Raw genomic sequence first — 24,919 nt, forward strand, 5'->3', positions numbered from 1 at the left:
GGAAGTCCGTCTCGTCCTCTCAAATCTCAAAGCGTAACGAACCTGTGTAGCCCGAGGAATTTTATTATAGTCTATTTCCTGGGGTGCAACTCCCCAGGTGGCGCTGTCAGGCAACATAATATATAACATATAGAATTATATAATCCCTATATATGAATTCACATGATCATGGGTGTTATGATCAATGCTCCCTCTAATTTTCCATGTGTCTGGGCATCCAGACAAGCTCCTTGAGCACACTGAGGACCACTGTGGGCAACATCAGATGTGCACGCTGTGGCCACACACCAGTATCACACCTGTTCAAAACCTTGGATCATTGCAAGTTACATGGCTTATTAAAAGAATCAAATTCCAGCAGCAATTTTCATGAGTTTACTTTGAATATAAGTGATTTGGCCCACTTCAAATGAAAAAGAGCAAAATCTTGTTGTTGATTAGATGTGTAATGTGTTATATGTGAGAGTCCTGCTTTAACCATAGGAAAAGTCCTGCTTTGGCCTGGCTGAGGTCCAGTTGTGGCCTGGCTGAGGGTCATGTTGCGTCAATGTGCAGTGGCATGCGCGTGATAGATTGAAAAATAAGCCGAAGTGATAGCTCTTCTCTGAATAGACAAGTTAAGCCAGTGTGCTGCAGTTAGCCAGTGAAAATAGAGCGGAGTGGCACCTCTTCACTTTGTTACGCAATCTATGTCAGCGCGGTGCTGCAGCCTGGAAACTTTCTCTGCCTTTTGGACTCATACGGTGCAGCTGGAAGAAAAAAAAACTTCATTCCGAAGGCGTAGCGGTGCGCCGCCTAATAAAAGCTCTAAAATTATTAATTAATACGTTTCTGTTGAATTTTATTTTATGTGCTACATAGATTTCCTTGTGCGCTGAGAATGTGCAAGTAGTGCGCGATTGCGCAAGCAAGCAGTTTAGAGGGAACATTGGTTATGATGCAATAAAGTAAATACACTGTGACTCAGTAAAGTACCCGTTCTCTACTTGTTCTGTAAAATAGTGGTGTGTGTGTGTGTGTGTGTGTCTGTGTGTCTGTGTGTCTGTGTGTGTGTGTGTGTGTGTGTGTATGCCAGATAAATATCAGCTGTTTCCCACATTGACTGATGTGCTTTTGAAACTTTGATCTTGTCTTCATGGTGTTGACTTTCTAAATGTCTGTGGTGAATACATGGAGATCTTGACAGAAGAGAAATTTACCAACAAGCAGAGACTTTATCTGGATTGTCTTGTTGCTTTATTGCTTCAATTCAACAGTTGATCATTGACTTGACATTGTTATGCAGTATAGACTGATGGTATATTTCATGACTTATTGATTGACTGTTGTCACATTGAGCCAACAAGCAGAATCAAAAGACAAAATTCTCTCACAATATTTACATGCATTCATCTGATTGTTAACAAACGGATCAACAGTCAGAAGGTTGATCAGATGGATGAGTTGTTGAAAGGTCAAAGGTCAGGGTGGAAAGGTCCAGAGTGGAAACAGACCTCAGCTGTGTTTCCACAGTAATAAAGTTGTCATGTGGACTAATGACACATTATTAATCTGCGGGATGAATGGGCTGCAGAGGAAGAGAAACAACGTGGCACAAACATCCAGCAGGTGGACAACAGTCACCAGGAGCACCAACGAGGAAGTGGCGTCCAGGCCCCGCCCACCCTGTGATTGACAGCCGGAGACACTGGGTAACAAACGTCAAGACAGAAGAAGAATCAAAGGTGAGAATTCAGCTCAGAGTCTCTCTGACGACTTCAGTCACACTTTCATCAACTCAGCTGAAGAACCTGAAGGAACATAAAGTCCAACATGTAGCGGCTGAGTGAAGGAGGTCTGGACTCTGTGGAGGAGCTCCATGGTTCCAGGTACACTCCCACTCTGGAGGACCGAGGACCTGAGACACGAGTACTCATGTTGTTGTGACGAAACCAATATTCACCTGGGTAACAATATAAACTCCAGGATTTGTCATTTGCTGTGTCTCAATTCAGGTTCTGCACCAAACCCTGCCTCCCCGGTAACCACTCAGGACGGTCTAGCCTTCGGCGTATTTCCTTGTTTCGTCACCGCCGTTCCCTCCTGCTGGCCAACCCCGGAAGTGACGTTTTTATAGTATCATGCTAACCATTGGTTCGCCATCTAACGATGCCGTTGAATGTTCAAATAAATAAAATCCTACCTTAAAAACTGGATACTTTATGTGAAACGTCAATATTTAGATTTATATGTCGTGCCTTAACCAGTACATGCCGCTAATTTCAGCTGACTTCCCAGGATCCCACGATGGTTTGCAGCAGCACGCAAAGCATCATGGGATACCCAAGTACGCGAAGGATAGTAGCGGTGTATCCTTGGAATCGGCTAAAACGAGTGCGTATTTACGAGTGCGCATTTTGAGTGTCCTAAACACCCTCGGGAATTGGGACAAGCCTTCGCGCAGTGCGATGACGCAACTTCCTTTCAAAATGCGCACTTCAAGGATGCAGAACCTGAATTGAGACACAGCAATTGAATCCAAATCTACTTTCCTCTGACCTTCCTGCTCTGCCGATGTTCCTGTAGGCCACTGCTACACCAACCCCCTAAAATAAACCACAGAAGTCCCTCCCCCTTCTCCACTCAACCTCCCAGTAACATCGTCCAGTCACACCTTCTCTACTCAGGACCTGCTTCTTGTCAGTGAATCTGTCTGGATGATCACAATAAGACTGAACTTCCTCCATGAATGTCACTTTTCTGTGATCCTCAGATAATAACAGACGTTTGTGCACTCTGCAGAACTTGCTGTATTTCATCTCTCAGCTTGGTCACAGCTGCTGCCACGTCCTCAAAGTATCTCAGAGGACGGATCTCCAGGCTGGAGGAGTCTGGAGACGGACTGAGTGCTGGCAGTGAGGAGAACCTGTGGAGAAACTGGCTGTGGTCCAGTGTGTGTGAGATCTTCTCCAGCTCAGCGTCTCTCCTCTTCAGCTCCATCATCTCCTGCTCCAGCTTCTTCTCAAGCTCTTTGACTCCACTCACTGCTGCCCCCTGTGTGGATCTGACCTGCTGCTGCACCTCAGAGCGTCTTTTCTCCAGCAGACGGATCATCTGGGTGAGGATCTTCTCGCTGTCCTTCACTGCTTTATCAGCAGAGCCGTTGATGGACTCCACCCCCTTCAGGTCTTCCTCTGTGTGCTGGATCTTCTGCTGGATCTTCTACCTGGTCTCCTCCAGCTCTCTCTGCCTCCCAGGCCTCTGTACTGCTGCTGACACTGTCTGATGACCTTGATGTTCATCCACACAGCAACAAGCACAGATGATCTTCTGATCAGTGCGGCAGAACATCTTCATCACCTCATCATGACGAGGGCAGATGTTCTCCTGGAGCTGCTGGCTGGGTTCCATCAGCTTGTGTCTCTGTAGGGGAGCAGCATCACGATGAGGCTGGAGGTGAGAGTCACAGTAGGAGGCCCGACAGACCAGACAGGACTTGAGGGCCTTCAGTTTCCTCCCAGTGCAGACATCACAGGCCACATCTCCAGCATAGCAGTGATCAGCAGGAGCATCTTGGAGTCCAGTCCCCCCCCCCGCAACGAAACTTGGCACGTTAACTTTGCCGACACGTTAGCGTAGCGCGACAGCGATAGCATGCGTCCCCCCCCCGTCAACGTGAGCGCAATTTCCAACCAGCACTGCAGAGAGAAAGGCAATATCCAGGTGGAGTGAAAATACATCCCAGTGCCCACCATCACAGACATATAGACGTAGATAAGATACATTTACATAAAATACCAGAATGTTTGTCAATTTTTCATTAAAACATATTTTATTTATTTAGTTAGATAAAAATGTTTCCTCCCAGCACAATATGTATTTGTTAATTTAACTCACATTCCTGCCATCATCTTAACACCATTCAGTGTCACTTTTAAGTTGGAAAAGCATAATAATTAAATTACTTAAATGGCACATTTCAAGTAAAACTGTTGCTATTTAGTCTATTTGTGGTGGTATGTGAGTTATACTTCCCATAAAAGACTTCCTTTTACATCAAGAATATTTAAATTTTTCATAGATGACTCCCAAAGAGACAGACATATTCTGTCAAGTTCTAACCTGAAGACCACTCCGTGTGGTCCAAAAAGAATTATATTGAATTGAGAGCAGCTGCTCTTATTTTCTCTTTTTTGAGAGAGATTTGCTCAGATTTTCAGTTGACCTGTTGATTTGATTTCTCTGATTAAAATTAAAACAAAGTCTGATATTTGGCAGCTTGTTTAATTCTTATACATAGGTATAAAATACATTTTTTATAATAACATTCACGAGTTTTCGTTGTAAAAGTCATCATTTTCATATACACAAGTTGGACGTCTAAAAGTATCGGTATCTGTATTGGTATCGGGATACTAGCCTTGGTATCACCTGGTATCGTATCGAAAGGAAAAATAGTGGTATCGCTACTTCTACACACACACACACACTATACTGTAAATGGCTGCAGTTTCCTTTACAAAAGTGCTACAGACATCATTCAAACATCCACGTGTTTGTCTCATCAAGGCCAATATTTTACATTTGACAGCATCCTCCAAAAAAAAAAAATGGAGGTGAGAAATCTGCATCATTTGCATAGACTTCTTTCAGCAGATGTCGCCGGGCGTCGGCAGAGGACGGGGGTCATCGGCGGTCATCAGGGGTCGCGGCGGCCACGGCGGCTCAGCCCCGCAAACGCTGCTTGCAGCTTTAATTTATTGTTTTGATTTGATTTAATTTATTAGTGTTAATGGCTGCTGAAAAAAGGGGATGAATAGTTCAAATTCGAGTTGAAAGTAAAATATACAAATGTTGGAAGTACTAGTAATCATTACTATGTACAGTTATGCCCATCTGTTATCTTTGTTGGGCTTGAGTTTATGATTATTTTTTTTACCCTGTGCATCTTTTGTTTTGTTAGTAGTACTTGTCATTGCTCCAACACGAATAAACATGCTGTATCCCACTAGATGGCGCATTTGCCTTATTTACAAGCACCACGGTCATCGGAGCTGATTGCTGCCACTCTCAGCAGCGTGCGTCTACTAAGGTCTACTAAGATTCCACAATCTATTACACCTCGTGAGCAAAACAGGCTACAGGTAAAATTAAACATCTTCAGTTGAGCAACTCAGGCAAGTTAAACTGATTTAAAAACAAACAAACACTATAATACTAGGAAAAGAATCCTCTATATGTCAATAAATACAACAGATTGAGTATTCATAAAAAAAAAAAATGCTTACTTTAAATAAGAAAATCCAACAAACCAACAAGTGCAACACTAAAAAGCAAACCAACAATCAAAATAACGCTTAATTGCCTTAGCTTCGTCCCACACTTATCAGCTTAGCTACTAAGAATAACACACATTATTCACCTGGACAGAAGGAGGTTCTGAGGAACATGTTGGTCCTGGAGCTTCCTGGTCAGGATGTTCGGGAGATCCCTCGGGCTCAATGTCTGCAGCGCCAACATATTTTAGAATTGCTCCTGCAGAGACAAAGCTCACTAGATCATCAAGCAAAACAGATCAGAAGCACATTTTCCTATTTTATTATTACAGTGATGTTGCAGTAATATAGGAAAATTAAAAATGTATTTGTTTTTAAATTAAACATTATGATTGCAGTGTCCCTTTAAAGCTTTTACCCAATTACAAAACTGTCACTTTTAAGAGTTTTTGGCATTACTTTACACACTGTACTAGTTAAAGTAATAAAACTAAGATAAATGACCCACTGCCACAACAGTCTAAAATAGTCAACACCATGCCAAATAAAGTATTTCCATAAAATATTTCTTTGAATTCTAAAACAGTAGCACATTTCTAATTAAGGGCCTACAAAATACAAACTAAGCTTAGTAAATTCATCCTAAGTTAAGGCTAAAATAACATTAAGAGTCAAATATGTGAGAGACAACTTCCACTGAACAATAACAGGGGACTGACTACAACAACTACAACATGCCCTCCCTCCCGCCCTCCCTGTTAGAATGTGAATAAACGGGTGTGGAGTCAATCAGTCATTCCCATGGCAGGATAGGCCAACATGGCAGGATATGGTCAACTTTCATAAAACAAACAAAAACGCTGATTCATGACGAACAAATATTAGCCAGCCAGCTAACATTTATCCGACGCTAGCTAGCTAGCTGGCTAGCAGGACAAATAAACAAACTTGGGGGGGGGGGGGACAACAGCGTTTCCCCTCCTCCTCTCCAGCCCACATCACAAACAAATAACTTACATTTCCCCTTTGCAAGTTTTTCTTGATCAGTTTTCTTTTCCTTCCGTTTTTCCGCACCGCTGGGATAACTCCTTTTTGATGCCATTATGGTGTCTGTTTGTTTTTAATCCTCTCGCTAACGGGAACGAATGGTAGCTGTCAATCATTCACATCATACCTGTGCGTCGCCGGCCCGCACCGTCACAACCTGCGTGACAGTGCGGCAAGCCCCCAGAGTCCAAGATGGCGTCCCATTCCTTTCAATGAAGTTGCTCACCCAGCGCATGGCTCCCAAAAACGTCACGAACCGTACGAAATTCAACGTGGAAATTAATGTATTTTTTACGGAACAACTGACGATTGTTGTTTGGAAATTTTGATGATGATGATGATGATGATGATGATGATGATGATGATGATTATTATATTAATAAAATAGTATTATTATAATAATATACTATTATTTGTGTATTAAACAAGTGAGCAATGTGCCACTGAATAATAAATGATAATTCTTTGAAGCAACTCTCTTTGGAAAGCAGACAAAGTAATGAAATGATTGGTCTATTTATTTCATCAGAACTAAAAAATAAAAAATAAAAACTGAACGATCTTGAAAGTTCCTCCCTTTCTCTTGCACCTGTCGACCGGTCAACTTTTGGCTTCTCTACAGTGTTCGAGAAAATGCCGACCTGTGCTGCAATTAACTGTGTCACCCGATCAACAGGCAAAGGGTGCAAAGGACCCACGTTATTTCGGTAAGAATGATTAATGAAATGACTGTAAGGAACTTTTATGCCGCTGACGTTTTTACGTCCGTACGTCCGTGTGTGTGTAGCTAACACAAATTTGCAAATATTTTGTCGTCCTCATGGAATTAAACAGCACACCATGTTAATTTATCAGCGAGTGCTCTCTCTTTTCATGCAATTCATCACGCTTAACATGTAATGCTGAATCATGAAAGCTATGGAGCAAAAAATAATAATTACATAAACGACGAGTGAAATAAAATGTGTCATTCATTCAATAAAGATTTCATTCATTCATCTTCTATACCCGCTTATTCCTATTCAGGGTCACGGGGGTCTGCTGGAGCCTATCCCAGCTGTCTTAGGGCGAAGGCAGGGTGACACCCTGGACAAGTCGCCAGTTCATCGCAGGGCCACATAGAGACAAACAACCATTCACACTCACATGCACACCTACGGACAATTTAGAACGTTCAATTGACCTCACGTGCATGTTTTTGGAGTGTGGGAGGAAGCCGGAGAACCCAGAGAGAACCCACGCAGACACAGGGAGAACATGCAAACTCCACACAGAAAGGTCCCAGGTCCGGGCAGTTGAAAATGCCATTTTATTTCATTTAACAAAGCATATCATTATTTCATCATGCATTTAATTGTTCTGTGGTCCTGTGTTTTAGTGCTTCATAATTTTATTCTGTTGTCAAATTTGCCCATCAAAGTCAGATTAGTAATCCTGTACATCAGTTTAAGGAAAACCAATTCTAGGTAATGGATTGCAGATCTTGTAGTGACCTGTTACAATGGAAAGAAATGTATACATAATAAGTACGTCTGTGTGCCCGATATTTTAGCTAACACTAAACTTTCTGCACAACTGTCTGCATTGTGTTCAAGCTTAAATGAGTTAAATATGTTTGCATACCCAATTTTAAGTAAAATTACACAAAAAAAATTTTGGAATGTTTTGCTTTTTACAGCTTTCCTTTTGGGGACAGAAAAAGGTTGCACAAATGGGTGGAAAATGTGAGAAGAAAAAACTGGACACCCAATGACAACTCCAGGCTGTGTGCTCTTCACTTTGAGGAGAAATCTTTCATTTTGCGTGGTGAGAGAAAGTGCCTAACTTCAACAGCTGTACCAACCATTTTTAGTTTCTTCAAATCAGGTAAGAGCATGACTACCAAACAAAAGGTAAGTGAGTCACACACACACCCACACACACACACGTGATTTTGATCAAATCTTTGACCACACATATTCTAAAAAATGTAAAGAGGTGTCAGAGATCTTGGAAGAAGACAGTTTTCTCGTGATTCAGGAACCATGTGACAGCCATACTGTGTCTGATGTAGATGTAGAGGTCACAAATGATGTACAGATCACCAATGATGAAGAGGTCACAAATGATGAAGAGGTCAGAGCAACAATGAAGGGATTTTACATTGACTGTTCAGTTAACATGTTCAATGTTAAAATATTCACATGAAAAAAACTTGAAAATCGTTACGGCAGACGTAAAAAAAATTTTGTAAGAAAGTGTTGAAAGTTATCTTGAAATCATTTATGAGGATACTCATTATAATATTGATGAAGTGTTATTTCATGTTTTGTTGGCTGTTTCAAGGGTTTATTTAGTTTGTTGTGACACAATCTAAGGTTGAATTTGTAAAGAAATAAAAGTTCTTGTGAAAAAAGATAGAGGTCAAAGTGATATTAGTGTTATTTGTGTTTGTGTTTTTTGTTGTCTTGTCTGGATTTGTCCTGTTCGTTTCTGGTCTGTGTTTGTGTTCCCACTCTTGGCCTGCATCTTGTCGTGGTGAGTGGGCTTTTAACTAAGACAGGACAATTAAATATATTGTCTGAAGCCAGCAAAATAGTCATTATGAGAATTATAACTGAAGCACACTAAATAATACACCATCAGTCACATTTTGCTTTTCTGTTATTAATCTAATGTGTGTTATGTCAAGCCTCCACAGTGGCGTGCTGCAGTCAGGATGAGACAAACAAGGTGAATGGATGGACGGATTGATGAGCCCAGCGAGCCTCCACCATCCACAGACAAGCCAGTCCCATCTTCCACCCAGAGAGATGTCTCTTCCATCTATCTTTGCCTGCCAGGGAAATGCAACCAAACATAGTAATTACAGATGGTGTTGTCTCTGTTAAAGTGACACATGGAAAAATAATAATAATAATAATAATAATAATAATGATAATAATAATAATAATAATAATAATAATAATAATAATAACAATAACAATAATATATATATATATATGTTTTGTGATTCATGTTCATGACAATAACAATCAAACAGATTTTCTTCATTCTTCCAATGAGTTTCGCAAACAAACATGGAATTTTCCCTGGATCACACAAATACATTTGTAGATTATATAAAGACAATTATAAAACACATTTGTTGTGGTTTTATATTAAAGCAGATAGTCAAACGTAAATGTAGCATGGTAATGTTGCGAAGACACATTTATTTTTGTTTTTCTTTGTTTCTTTAGAAGCTTTTATTTTGGTTTTCTGTGGAAGCACAACAGACAACACACATGTTAACGTCCGCTACTACGGTTCGCTCCGCATACGTCTCACGAGCCACTTGAGAGACTTCCTCTCGAGCGTTATCTACTTTTTACATTTCAAAACACAGATCCATACCCGACTTCGACTTGAACTTATTAATCATGTCGTTTCCCACATTCAATCTTACTCGTATACGTTTAAATATTCACATTTCTACTGAATAAACATCCCATAACGTTAAACGAACACTAACGTAACCGAGCGTCAACCCCGCCTCCTGGTAACCTAGCAACGGGCTAGCCGTTGTTTCCTCTTCGCTAGGTAATCACTCGGAGACGATACATTCAAAACGTAAATTTAACTCACATACCCTCGATCTCAGACTTCAATTACGAAACAGCCACACATACATTTGCTCTTATTTTCAACCATTTCCCTTTCTCACCTGTGGAAGCACAACAGATAACACACACGTTAACGTCCGCTACGACGGTTCGCTCCACAAAGGTCTCACGAGCCACTTGAGAGACCTCTCTAGCGTTATTCCCCGGGGCGAACACGACCTCCACTGGTAGAAGTGGGTAACTGCACCCTGCTCACTGATCACTCTCACACACGCCACAAACCACAACAAAAGCAGGAACAGTGCTTTGCCACAATTATGCTACATAAACACGTCCTGGTCCCCTCTGGATCCTCTTTTCCGGTCCTCGCGATCACTCTCTTGGCTGCGGTGGGCATGGTTCTGCCCGCGGTGTCTTCCTTTGTCAGGGCATTCTCTGGCCCAGTGACCCATTCGGCCGCAGATGTGGCACGCCCCCTTTTCGCCTCTGTCTCCGCTAGTCGCCCTTCGTCGGTTGTCGTTGTTCCTGTAGGGCCGTCTCGCTGTGTCACTGAGGTGCTTCATCATGGTGAGGGAGGCACGCTTTATCTTCTTGTCCTCTGCATCACTGGCCTCCTGCAGAAGCCTCTCAGCGTGCACTGCATGACGTCGGACCTCTGTCAGCCGGGCATCTTCAATCCCCACGCAGCAGCTTCTGTTAACTGCTTTGGCGATCTGGGGGAGCAGCCCTTGTCTGAAAGCAGTGATGAGGCTGGCCGTTTGGTTGACGGCAGTCCTGATGAACGTGGCGACGCTGCGGCGTCGGTGCTGGAGTGCGCAGGGTTGTACGGTGGTAGCGTTGGATGAGGGCAGGCGGGAGGAGGGAAGACAGGCATGTCCAGGAGAGGGTCCCTCAGGCCTGTAAGAGAAGGATACAGACGATTTGGTGCATTTGAATGCTCGTGTGTGAGTGGCTCCTTTTCTCCCTCCTCTGGGGAGTGTGTGTGAGCGTGTGCACCCTCTGCCGTTATCTCTGTCACCCCTGTGCTCCAGCGCCCAGCGCTGTTCACACGTTTCTTTACTTGTTTCCTGTCCCTGACCTCTGCTTCAGGTTTCCAGAATGAAAAACACCTTTCATGATCTTTGATGATTTGAATCTCCCACCTGTTTTTCTTTTTTGTAACCTTTCCCTCGGCTATATTCAGTTTATCCCGGAGGTTTCTCAATTCCTCCATACTCAGTGATCCCCCCCTCTGGGAAACCATACTTTTCAACCCAAACATCCAACATATCAAGACAATCTGGACCGTATTTTTTCCGCATGTCGTCCACAATTTGTCCCCCCTGGGGAACTGCAGCAGCCACTTTGCTCTGGTTCTTCCCCATCCCTGTCTAGACTTATTACTTGTAGCTGCACAGGCGTCCCTGTGCCCCCTTTTTTTAAAAAGGTAGAGAAAAAATTCACCCCTTCGGTACTTAGTCACCAAAGGTTTTGCCCGCTCAGCCCTCACCAACCTTCTTGGATATCTGGTGAGCGGGACAGGCCCGCGATATGACCTTGACTGGCGCGATATTATGATTTAGCGTACGTTACGCTCAACGTCATTCCGTGCGGCAGGTAAAAAAAAAGGTGGTGTTGTCCCGGGTGTCCCAATTCCATCGCAAGCCGATCGGAGCCGATTATCACCCGGGTCGTTTGTCGGGTTGGTTGACCCGTTTTGTCGTGCAACAGCTGCAACTGCAAACTGCAGGCTTCAATTTACCGACGCCTTACACATGTGATGGCATGGAGACTGTGCATTGTAGCAACATCAGTCCCCTCAGAGAGAATCTTCTCCAAAACAGGGCAGATATTTACAGAGAGAAGAAACAGGATCAGCCGCACAAAGATGAGGCTCTTGGTTTTTCTCATTGTCAATCTTCACTAAAGGACAAAACTGTTATCTGAATGCTGATTTTTTTTTCTTTTTGTTTTACACATTTTAATTCATATTTTGTTGTGTGAGTTTCTGTAAGCGTATGTTGTTTGACTTTACATTTGTGTAGTAGTAAAAAACTAAACGTTTAAAATTGGTAATAGTTATTTAGATAGAGGCACCTAGACCCACCTGTGGGTCATAACACCCCCTCTCTTAAGAACTAAACCCTATTAACATACCTACAAACAAAACTAAACAAGAAAAACCTCAGTTCCCCTGAAATAAGAATTCCGCAGCTAGTCCACATGTACACGTGATAACGCATCTGCCAACACATTATCAACCCCCCTTCCTGTGGCAAATATGGAGATTGAAGTCTTGCAGGAGCAGAGACCACCGCATGTACGGCTGGTTTGATTGCGCATCCTATCCAGGACCACGAGGGCATTATAGTCTGTAAAAACCTGACCCCAAATTAACATCAAGATGGGCACTGTCAGAAGGAGAGCCAAAGCTTCTTTCTTAACTTCCCAGAATTGACTCTGTGTGCGTGCTGCTTACTTGTGGCATGTCCCTCTACTTCTATGTCATGGTGCAAAACTGACGTATGGCGGGGGTGGTCAGAAAACAATAGTGGGTGGCTCTCAATTAATTTAACAATATCATGACGGGCTGATGCAGGCAAATGGGACAAAAACAAGCTTAAGTTATTCATAATTTCAGAGTTTCCCAGGCGCGCCGAATGAACACCGATTTTTTTTTTTTTTTTTTTTTTTTTCATGAGCCCTCCCTCCGCCAATGGGCACGGAGGGGGCGGAGGCTCAGGCGACACATTCTTCCTAGTGACGTAACGCCCGGTTCACACTGGACGCGGAAGCGCCACAAAGCGCCGCAAAGTGCCGAGCGCTTCCATTCGGCGCCCATGTTAATCAATGTAGTAGTTCACACCAGACGCGAACAGGCGCGCGGCTCCCCTCGCAGATCGCGCCATGCATCGAACGTCAGTTCACTGGACGTGGAAGCGAAGCGCCGCCGAGCGCTTCCATTCGGCGCCCACGTTAATCAATGTGGTGGTTGCGCGGCTCGCGGCATGCATTTGTTGTTTCGGCGTCTGCTCTATTTCGTGCGCAAGCCGTGAGCGGTCCTCGTCAATAGTACAGGAAGTCGCTCAATAAAAACGAGAAAATCCGGTGAATTTTCAAAATAAACTAATTTCAAAATAAAAACCCAATGACAAATTCGATCATATATCATATTTGTATGTTATATTTGTCAGTACATTCTATCAGAGTGCGAGAGACATTAAACACACACACACACACAGAGGAAGACTTGATCAAAATACGTCTGTTTGATCCTAGAGATGCCGGTCAATGATCATTATGAAAGAGGTCTTGTCTTGAGATGGACACCTGAGTGCGTGTTTCTATTTATTTACACACACATGCACAAAAGTGAGCTATGGAGCGGGCTGGCTACGGGGCGAGGGGGGGCGATGACGAAAATGATTTTTTTCATTTTATTTTTTTTAAAGAAAAAAAAAAGTGAAAAAGTGGGAGTGAAAAAAAGAGTGCAGCTGAGCAGAAGCGCTTGTCGACCGTCGCGGAGCTGTTCGCGTCTGGTGTGAACCAGTTGGAGCCTCGCTCGCGAAATTCGTCGGCGCTCCGCTTCGTGGCGCTTCCGCTTCCATTGAAATGAATGGCACGAGCCGCGCGCCTGTTCGCGTCTGGTCTGAACCACTACATTCAGTGCGTTTACATGGCACTAGAGAAAATCGAACTATTGCCTTAGTCCGATTATGATCGGAGAACTCACGTGCATGTAAACACCTTACTCCGATTATGATTGGAGTTTGAGAACTCCGATTGGAATCGGAGAACTCCGATTGAGACACCCAGATAATGCGATTGGAATTCGAATTTCTCTGCCATGTATACGCCTTAATCGGACTATTAACTGGACAATGCGAGTGCGCATGCGCCACGCCTCGCTCTCGCAACTCATGACCGCACAACTACGTCGTCTAACAAAACAGACGGCGCGAAACCACCTGGCAAACGCGAATAAGAATGTTGACATTTGGAGAGAGGATGAGACCGGGGCGATGCTTTCTCTTCTAAAAGAGATGGACATATTAAAATAACGCGCAACGGAGACCTTTTTAAAAAGGGTAGCGCAGCAAATGCAGGACTCCGGCTTTGCGCACCCCTGAACAAATACGTATTCCTTCGTATTTATATTTCTACCTTTTCGTTCACATTTTTTGTAAGTTAGAAGAATTTTAACTTTGTAAATAAAAGCACAGCAAACAGATGTTTTCCTGATTTGTTTTTATTTGGGTAATTTCGCTGTTATTCTGCTGGAAACGGCGTGCAGCGGCACCAGCTTCCTCCATAGGCTCTGCATGTAAACGCACTGATTGATTAACATGGGCGCTGAATGGAAGCGCTCGGCGCTTCGCAGCGCTTCACTTCGCGGCGCTTCACTTCGCGGCGCTTCCGCGTCCTGTGTGAACCGGGCGTAACTTTTCAACATTTTGACGTGGCAGACGCGGGACGATCGTTTACTATCAGGAGTGTGCACTACATAATCTGTATCGGAAAGTTTGCGCTCCACGACATACGGACCAGAAAAACCATCCTGCAAACCGGAACCGGGTAACGGCAACAATACCAACACACAACGCCTGTCTCAAAAACTCGAGCCACAGCTTTCTTGTCAAACTGCCGCTTCATTTTAGACTGGCTGGCGACAAGAGTTTGGTGAGCAGTTTCACAAGCACGATGCAAGCGTTCACGGAAAAAAAATTACGTAATCTAACTCATTATTCTCTACTCGTTTAACATCGGAAAGCCACTTACCCCTTAACAGACGCAAGGGTCCTCTCACCGAACACTAAATCAGCTGGGCTGAACCTGAGGGACTCCCACACATACAATCGACGACTGAAGATACACTTTATGCTGCAGAACCATCACTGTGCTCATTTTAACCCCCCCCCCACACACACACACACCCACACACACACACACACACACACTAAAATATACGAATTGCAGTAGGTTGGTTTTGTTGCTCTTGGTTGTCCGTTAGTTTTTTGAGAGTTAGTAGTAGATAGATCCCTAGATAGTAAGTTTGATTGATGGATAGAAATAGATAAGTTAGTTAAAGTTACACACACGCACACATATATATATACATATATATATTAACCTCTTTCAATGAACTCCAAAACATACATGGTCAAAATCCATATTATTATTATGTTGTTGTTTTTTTTAAATGCTCATACAAAACAAAAAAAAAGTGTCACATCCACTTGTAGTGCATTATTTTTGCCAGCAAGCTTCTCTTGTTACGACTGACCACATTGACCCATATTTTCCATATACTCACCTGAATCAGGTACCCTGCAAGGGCAACGACCTTCCCCGAGGTGATCGGTGGAGTGACGCGCAACCAGCACGTGACCTCTACGACGAGCTTCCACCCACGGAAGTGCCATAGGAGGACACGGATTAAATAGTATGGCTTGTCCACCAGAAGGCTGTATTATGGTGTACATAATATAAAACTTCAGCCCAGTTCTGCTTGTATTGCAATGGTTGGTGTTTCTGAAGTTTCATTTTTCATCCCTTTTTATTTTTTACATCCATGTTTGTGATGAAATTGTATTGTGAATCGCTAGCTCGCATTGCATGCTGGGAAACAGCGTCACTCAAGGAAGTTTTCGCTTCGCTGACACGGTCCTGAAGGGAAGTGGGTTTTAGTGCACTGGAACGGGATGAATGTGTTCAATCAAGCAGTACAAACCTGATTAATTGTCTTAATACTTCACTTCGAATGGCCATGTTGTTTAGGATTAGAATTAGATGACAACTTCTTCACAATATTTGCAACTATTCAATTTGACCAGCAGGTGTCAGTAGAAGACGAAATTTCATGTTGACTATTTCCTAATGGAAGTGCTCTCTTTACGTTGGGTTTTTCTCTTAATTATTTGAAGTGTAGGCCTGTAGTTGATGAGGAATCACGGTGTGCTAACGCTACTCAAACAGCTTCGATGAAAAAAGGGAGTGTGATTTGGGTTTGTGGTACATTATGACAATCTTGGACTTGCAAGACTGAGGCGACGGTTCAATTCTCATCAACGTGTATTATATATGTGTTATTTAGCTCATCTATTCTACATTTTAAATAGATCACATTTGACATCTCACCCACTGAACACTTACTATTGAACATATTTTTAAACTATGGGCTATTTAGTCTTGTTTTAGGATATAATATAATTCATTGCACAAACTGTCAGGCTATAGTATAGTATAGAGCTATAGTCTACTACAATCAGTCATGCCAAAAAAGAGACATTGTCTTTATTTTTCATTTTTATTTTATTGTGTCAGCATTGAACCGTACAACCATGTAGTGTTGTCCAACAAGAATGCATGGCGAATCAAATCCCAAACAACCTATGAAACAATGAACACGTTTCTATTGCACTTCATTTTATTGAGCACTAGATGACCTCCTCGAGCACTGTGTCATTGAAGCCTCGAGTAATGAACCATTTTTTGAAACAAGTGTCGAAGCTTCAACAAAGCCTCCATCGGCCATCACTACCTACGGCTGCGTGCTCTAACACCATTTCAGAAGTGACTAACTGCAGACTTGGGAGCGCAGGAGGGATGACAGTCAGGCTGGCTCGACTGCTCCTCCTTCTCAGCCGTGGCGCGTCCAATCAGCAGCCGACATCCAGGACCGCACCTGCAAGGCGTCATCCACTCTCTCTCTCACACACACACACAAAATAAATTGTGTTCAATCATGTTAAACTTGGTTGGGGCACAGCCATGGCTCTTTATATTTTATTTTTATTTTATTTTGTATTTTATTTTGAAGTTAGTGCTTTGCATTCTGGGCGATCCTCAGTACAGAGGAAGCCCATGAAGCAGGTGAGACGGTCTCCTCCCTGCTGAGACAGAAATTAATGCAATAAGTCATGTAACTGTGTTTCAGTGTTTAAATGTGTGCTGGTGTCTTTCATTTCATTTCTTTTTTTTTTTTTTTTTTTTTTTTTTTTTTAGCAAAGTTCGTTTTTATTTTTATTGCTATTAAAAACGATTAGCATGCTACCATGTCCATTAGCAGCACACAGCTCTCATACGGAGCACGTTGTCTCTGCAGGAGGTGACCAAGTTTCACGGAGCAAGTTATGGTTGTGTCCCATTCTGTTTCAGGTATGTGTGTGTAACTGGAAGAATGTTACAGTGTATAAAAATGGAGCTTTAGGGAGTGAATTATTGAAATTGCGAATGTCATTTTTTTGTATTTTGTCGAAAAATGTATTTCATTTTTAATATTATTTGTATTGTAGAAACAACAACTATACGATCACTACTTCAGTACAGAGGAAGCCCATGAAGCAGGAGGTGACCAAGTTTCACGGAGCAAGTTATGGTTGTGTCCCATTCTGTTTCAGAGAATAAACTGCTGCTCCACACCTGACTTCTGCAAGTCTTCATTATACAGCAAGCAGGACAGAATAGGAGAGGTCACATTGGTGCCGTGACTCGAGACTCTTTTGTTGTGCTACCGATGCTGCAGAGCGACCCGGGGACTGTTCTGCTGCTGCTGTTCATCTGCGGTCACTGAAGTCGGTCAGATGTGTTGCTTTTGTGCACTGTTAGACATCAGATAGAGGGTTTATGTACTTTTATTAGATTTTTTTTTTTTTTTTTTTTTTTTTTTTTTTCAGTTTCCAGTCTAGGCCTTTTGTGGTTTCATCCTTTTGTTTTGTGGTATTGTGTTTTGTTAACTTTTTGGAAAGATGAGTAATCCTCAGGGTAATGTTTTTGTAACTCCTTTTGGTGCTGGCAGAGGGAGGGGTTTTATGCATCCTTCAAGTTTACTGTTTGAGAGTCCTGTTCAGGGGGGTGGTGTAGTGTTGGGTAATCAGTGTACACCTGGGCGCCCCTTGCTCAGTACTGGTGTTACCCTCCCCCCAACTCAGATGCAAACCCTCATGCCCTTGCTAGCCAGGGCACGCGTTCCCCTGTCCCAGACAGGCACAGCATGTGTTCCCCTGCACCTACCCCTGATGTTATTGCTGCTAGTATTGTAGGTCAGATGGGTGATGCATTGATTCAACAGGTCAGCCAGCGGGTGGCACAGGACATTATCTCTCACCTCAGTGCATCTGTCACTACCCCTTTACTCAGTGCTGCCCCTTCACCTGCCCATGCTGATATGCTAGCCAGTTCCCCTTTACATAGTGCTACCCCTCGACCTAGCCATGCAAATGTGTCTGCCACAAATTCTTTTGACGTGTCCCATTTGCAATATGTCCCTCATCGAAAGCTGAAGGAGCCCCCCTGCTTCAGAGGAGACAACTCAGACTCCGTTTCCGTTTCAGACTCTGTTTCCGTCCAGGAGTGGGAGGAGCTCATGAGGAGTTTCATTAAGAGGGGGAATCTGCAACCTGAGGAACAAGCGGAGGAGATCCTTGTTCATCTTGGTGGCAAAGCAAAGGATGTTGTCAGGTTTGGGACCAGGAACAGTGGTATTAACATCACCTGTAACCCCGATGCCATTTATGGTCTCTTGCGGAAGCACTTTGATTCTGTTCCGTGTTCACCACTCCCATTAGCAGACTTTTACACCACTCTTCCTGGGAAGGGTGAGGATGCCTTTGACTACTGGCTTAGACTGAACCGCGCTGTTGACTTGGCCATTGAACGTCTGAAGGAGCAAGGAAAGTCACTGGACAGCCCCAGCACTGAGGTGACTCGAATGTTCATAAAGAACTGCCCTGCTACTGAGCTCGCCATGACCTACAGGTCGAAGACGATAGACAAGTGGACTGCTGGTGAAGTCCAAGACATTCTGAACGAATATCATTCTGAAATGATGTCAGTGAACAGAACTTCCAGAGAAAGGGTGTCAGTGAATGCTCTTGCTGCTGTCTCACCACCTGCACCACCTGCTGAAGAACAGAGCCCACTGCAGCCACAGGCCACTGACCCTGATGCCCTGAACCGCCTTATTAACATGCTGGAGAAGGTGCTCCTGCAAAGATCTTCCCCAGCTTCAAACAGTCCTGTTCATGGTCCGACTCGACGGCCTGGCCCAAGGCACCCCAGGATCGGTGGGTTGCACTTGGAGGAAATGTCTTCTTCTCCACCATGGACTTGACGTCTGGCTTCTACAATGTGCCACTCCATGAAGAGCACAAAAAATACACAGCTTTCTCTTCACCTTTTGGCCTCCACTAGTACAACAGAATGCCACAAGGTCTGTCCAACAGTCCTGCAACATTCATGCGAATGATGATGTCAATCTTCGGAGATGAAAACTTCACTAGTCTGCTCTGCTATCTTGATGACCTGATGGTCTTTGCCCCAACTGAACAGCAGGCGCTTGAGCGTCTAGAGATGGTGTTCTCCCGTCTGAAAAGTCACAAACTCAAACTGGCCCCCAAGAAGTGTCATCTCTTGCGGAGGTCAGTAAGGTTCCTGGGACATGTCATTTGTGGGGACGGGGTGATGAAGGACCCTGACAAGATGAAAGCCATCATGGATGTGGGAGAGGCTGACCTGATGGAGAGTGATGGTGTGACCCCTTCCTGGAGGAAGATTAATTCTTTCCTGGGCCTAATCTTCTACTATCAGCACTTCATAGCTGACTGCTCTGCTAAAGCAAAACCCTTGTTCAGACTCCTCTCTGGAAGGCAGGTGCAGCATAAGGCCATGAGAGGCAGGAAGGTGAAAAAGCGATCATCTGCTCCACCAGCGCTTATGGCGAGCGACTGGACTGCTGCATGCAAAGAATCGTTCCAGACCCTGAAGAATGAATTAGCTTGCAATGTCACCTTATCCCACCCCAACTTCAGTGAGCCCTTCGTTCTCGCTGTTGATGCGTTGTTTGATGGCATTGGCGCAGTCCTGTCTCAAGTGCCACCAGGTGAGACTGTTGCTCGACCTGTCGCTTTCGCCAGCAAGACACTGTCCCGATCACAAATTAACTATCCAGCGCACAGGTTGGAATTCCTGGCGTTAAAATGGGCCATTTGTGACAAGTTTGGTCATTGTCATTGCCCATTGTCCTACATCTTAACAAAGCCATGTTTGGATGCATGTGAACAAAGATGGGTTGCTAAGCTTGCCGCATTCGATTTCGATCTGAAGTATGTCCCTGGCGTTAAGAACGTTGTCGCTGATGCGCTAAGCCGCGAGCCATTCGTTCAGTCATGTATCAGTCAACGTCTGATGAAAGAGCCCTACGTTGCACTGCTGGACCAAGTTAATGGCGTCGTCAGGGGTACAGTGCAAGATGCCTTCCGGCTGACAACTGCCAAGTTCTTCAAGAAAGGGAACCAAGACCATCCGATTCTGATGCTGAAGCCGTTATTTTATTTTGAAAGGTGACCCGCAGCTATTTTAGGTCGAGAAAAAAAAATGGCCGAAATGTTTGTTTGATGGAAAGCGGGTCAAGCCGGAGTGGTTGGTGAGCCAAAAATTCTTTTGACCTCACGTTGTCTGTGTTGCCTCGAACCAAAAACTCAAGAAGGAAAATAAACGAGTTAAATGGAACCCACGTCTCATCAATTTATGAATGATGTAGTGGTGCTGGTATGACGGACGGACGTTGAAGACACCTGAGCGTCAAAGGTAAAGAGCAGCTACATGAATGAAAACTGTGGAACTACACAGTCAATCAACACAATCAACACATTGAACACACAAACACATCACATCCTTCCTTCATTTGGCAGCAGACAATAAAACAGCAGTTGGATCAAAGATGCAGTGGAGTCCGAAGAGACGCCAGTGAAGGATCTCTGATCCAGTGGAGCTCCAAGCTGCAGTGACTTTACACACAACTGAGCATCATGTTGAGTTGAAGCAGCAGATCAGAGCAACACTGTCAGTCACAACAGGACGTGTTGACACTCAGTGGCTGGAACACACTGGAGTGTGAAGCTGCACTGAGGACACTGTAGTGGAGACACTGAGGACCTGGGGCTTCATTTACAAAAACGTACATGGATTTCATCCTGAAACAAAAAAATCTGGATGTTCAAAATGTTGCGAACGCACAAACGCACACCACCCATTTCCTTTGAGAGTCCCAATCCTCGTGGAATTGATCGCACATGAGCACGAGCCCTGCTCCTCCCTCGGAACACCTCCACATACAAAGCGTTGTCCCCCCTTGTTGGAAATCCAACATGCTGGTGGACTTTTGGAAGGACAGTCTTGAGGTCAGCATGACTAAAATCTCCAGTGAGGATGGTAAAGCTTTTGGGTTTGCTCTCTGTTGATCACTGATGGCCTGTTACAGTTCATTGAGTGCAGTGTTCCTCTCACTGCTGTTGTTGGTGGGAGGGATGTAAACTGCAACTAGCAAAATGGCAGTAAACTGCCAGGGCAGATAGAATGGACGGCACTTTATGATCATCAACTGTGCCAGTGGTGAACAGTGTTTGCATACCACTGCAGTGTCCCGGCACCACGCACCACAGATGTAAACACATGCTGCACCACCGCGGGACTTCCCTCCATTTACATGATGATGGTGATGGTGATGATGATGATGATGATGATGATGATCAGACATTAATGAGTCTTGATTCACTTTCACTGTCTTTAGAATCTCACATGTCGACCACAACTTCTCTCTCTGTTCTCCTTCATCCAGTGAACTCTCAGAGCTTCAGTGTGCAGTGGTGTCTTCAGCTCTGCAGTCCAGCCCCTCCCACCTCACACTGCTGGACCTGAGTGAGAACTTCCTGAGGGATCCTGGAGTGAAGCTGCTCTGTGCTGGACTGCAGAGTCCAAACTGCAGACTGGAAGTTCTCAGGTCAGTTCCTGCTTTCTACTGGTGGACAGTGTGTGTCAGCAGATGACAACTGGTGTGTAACGCTGCTCAGTGTGAAGACTTTGAAGCAGATATTAAAGACTCATCTAGACAAAGTGGATGTTGTTGATATTTTCATGTCAACAATCTGCAGCCAGAAAAGACTTTGGATGGTGGAAGAAAGTGTGGAAAATGTCTCCAGTCACTTTGGAGCTCAATGGAAGTTGTTGATTGGTGATGAAGGTCACATGACTGAGCAGAAGATCGTGTGAAGAAATATTAGAGGCAGATTAATAGTGCAGCAGTATTTCTTCATCTTGTCCTTTGAATGTGTTTGACTTGTAACGAGTCTCTGATGACTGAAAACAGCCACAAGCACACAAAGGACTCACTGATTATTTTCCATCTTCACTGCTGATTGGCTGCACACTGACTGACACACTGCTGTTGTTATTGTGTTGACAACCCACTGGCACAATGACTCCTTTGAGGGAATGACTCAGTGATCCCAACAGCTGCACATCTGGATCATCAACAGGGAGAAATGACTCTGAATATGACATTTACACCATGGAAGAAATCAAATATTGATTATTTATTCAGGCTGGAGAACTGCTGGTTGACAAAGCTCAGCTGTGATTGGCTGCTCTCAGCTCTGAAGTCCAACCCCTCCCACCTCAGAGAGCTGAACCTGAGTTGGAACCACCTTAAGGATTCATCAGTGAAGGAGCTGAGTGGTTTTCTGCAGAGTCCAGACTGTAAACTGGAGACTCTGAGGTCAGTTCACCCTCTTCACTCTACAACTTCTATCACTCTTGTTGTTGTTGTCATGATTTTCACTTCACTGCTGTTGGAAATTCAATTTGCAGACACTTTTTTTTGATAATGAATGAAAGGGCGTGTTTTCATTGCCTCACCTCGCCTCGCCATGGTATGGTGTTAGGGTGTTTGCACTGGCTGCCTCAATCCCCCAGGGTCCGAGCAAGACGAAGCGAGTTTAGTGGTGACGTAGCGACGAGCAGGGCACTGGATTGGCTCCGTGTCCGCGTCGATGTTCCCTGTCAGAGCGGACATCCACGCCAACTCCTTTGACACAGAACTTCCGTGTCAGGTCCATTTTACCGTGAATACAAGTAGCTACTATTGGTGTTGTACAAATACATTTATGTGTATACAGTTTTTGAAACAGCTTTTTCAATACATGTTTACTTTCGTCTTTTGGGGAGAGGCAGGCGAACCGGGAATGCCCTCGACGTCGCGAGTGTGTTCAACCATATTCGCGAAAACGACAAACGGCAAATGGACGAAGCGCTCGGTAAAGAAAACAAATCGAGTTGCTCCTGCGTGAGGCGCGGTAAGCTAGGGAACCCCAGGAGCCTTGAGGAGAGAAGAAATACTGATTCGTCGAGAGGACGTGGCTCTTGGCCGCGAGGAAACCTCAAACACCGCGGCATATAACAAAGTCGTCCTTGGCTCGCGAGGGCAGCTATTTCAAATAAGGAGGCGTGTTTACTGTCTGTTTTTCTGTTTGTTTGTTTTTAAATAAACACTATTTCCCGTTGTATCCGTCTCGTGTTTACTTTTGGTGAAAATATGGAGGTTGAACTACACATTTGCTCGCATGGAAAACGAAACAATAAATTATAAATGTTGCTGCATAAATGATCAACTGTGACTTCAGTGAGGGAAAGTGTTCTTTCTTGAACAGAAAAGCAACCACAGACCGAGCAGCAGGTATGAAACAACTTCTACTTTGTCCATCGCTGCGCTGTTGTGTATCGCACAGAAGTGATGCAGGGGAAAACATTGTCCCGCTTTACCGTGTCGACTCCGCCCACCGTCTCGTAATCACAGAGCCAATGAAAACGCAATTGTACTGAGGCGAACCGTGGTGAGGCAAGGCAATGAAAACACGCCCTAAACTGGGCTTGAAGGAACAGTGGATAAAATCCTCCCATCTAGTGGTCAGATTGCAGACTGCTTTTGCTGCAGATTCTGAAGTCGACGTTTCACTTTGATGTTCAGAGTGATGACACCCTGGTAAAATTCCATCGTTATAAACTCTCCATCATTTCTTCTCTATTCAGGTTGGAGTACTGCTGGTTGTCAAAGCTCATTTGTGATTGGCTGCTCTCAGCTCTGAAATCCAACCCCTCCCACCTCAGACACCTGGACCTGAGTCAGAACCAGCTGCAGGATTCATTAGTGAAGGTTCTGAGTGGTTTTCTGCAGAGTCCAGATTGTAAACTGGAGACTCTGAGGTCAGTTCACCCTCTTCACTCTCCAACTTCTATCACTCTTGTTGTTGTCGTCATGATTTTCACTTCACTGCTGTTGGAAATTCAATTTGCAGTCACTGCTTTGTGTTTGAAATGAGTGGAACTGGGTTTGAAGCAGGGGTGTCCATTAGGTCAATCGTGTGGAGTCCTTGTCACTTCCAGCAGGTAGAATGGTTCAGGCAGCAACTCAGTGATCTTGGTCATAATGTACGATGTGCTGGATTTTGTTTTTATATGTGCTGGATTTTACAGTCAAAGGTAAATGAGACGAATCGGCTTCTGCACCGCTCAGATCAAATAAAGGAGACATAAAGCAGATTTCATTTTAAATCTGAAACTATAATAATTCTTAAAATCAATGTATACTTCAGATACCTGCATTCTGTATGAGAGCAGACAGGGACAGCAAATAGAGTTTGGCTGTTGTTTTCTTTAAATACACGCCAAACTACCGTGCTTGTCACGTGAGCTTGCAATCCTGGCGTAAACTGACGGAGACGCCTCACTCGCAAAATACGCTTCAAAGTCACGCACAGCAGAAGCACCGGAGATCCTGGGAGATGCTGCTAGCAAAACATCTGCGTTCCACACACACACACACACACACACACACACACACACACACACACACACACACACACCGATTGTATAGTAGGTAGATCTTTTTGACTTGGTAATTTTAAAAGTAGCTTGCATGTTGAAAAAGTGTGAGCACCCCTGGTTTAAAGGTACAGAGTGTAAAATCCTGCCATCTGGTGGTCAGATTTCAGATTGCAGCGCTCATTCACTCACCCTCTCTCCTTTGTTGAGTGTCAGATTCTAAAGTCGACATTTGACTTTGATTCTAAACTCTCCATCATTTCTTCTCTATTCAGGTTGGAGGGCTGCAGGTTGTCAGAGCACAGCTGTGATTGGCTGCTCTCAGCTCTGAAGTCCAACGACTCTCCCACCTCAGACACCTGGACCTGGGTCAGAACCAACTGCAGGATTCATCAGTGA

General features: G+C 44.2%; 1 protein-coding gene across 1 annotated transcript; it reads left to right on the forward strand.

The window, feature by feature from the left end:
• The first annotated feature begins 448 nt into the window (after positions 1–448).
• Positions 449–24,919, forward strand: LOC142895698 (ribonuclease inhibitor-like). Its single transcript, XM_076036916.1, has 3 exons — positions 449–459; positions 21,435–21,644; positions 24,796–24,919. The coding sequence occupies exons 1-3, from the start codon at positions 449–451 to the stop codon at positions 24,917–24,919; spliced, it is 345 nt and encodes a 114-aa protein (XP_075893031.1).

This window comes from Nelusetta ayraudi, unplaced genomic scaffold, assembly GCF_046127955.1.
Source record: "Nelusetta ayraudi isolate G7.1 ecotype Tasmania unplaced genomic scaffold, CSIRO-AGI_Nayr_v1 ptg000050l, whole genome shotgun sequence".
Classification (NCBI taxonomy): Eukaryota; Metazoa; Chordata; class Actinopteri; order Tetraodontiformes; family Monacanthidae; genus Nelusetta; species Nelusetta ayraudi.

Bases quoted from the DNA above. Each gene is read 5' to 3' on its own strand.
- LOC142895698 (XM_076036916.1), top strand. The intron at 21,645-24,795 runs GTCAGTTCCTGC...TTCTCTATTCAG, and splicing joins TGCAGACTGGAAGTTCTCAG to GTTGGAGGGCTGCAGGTTGT.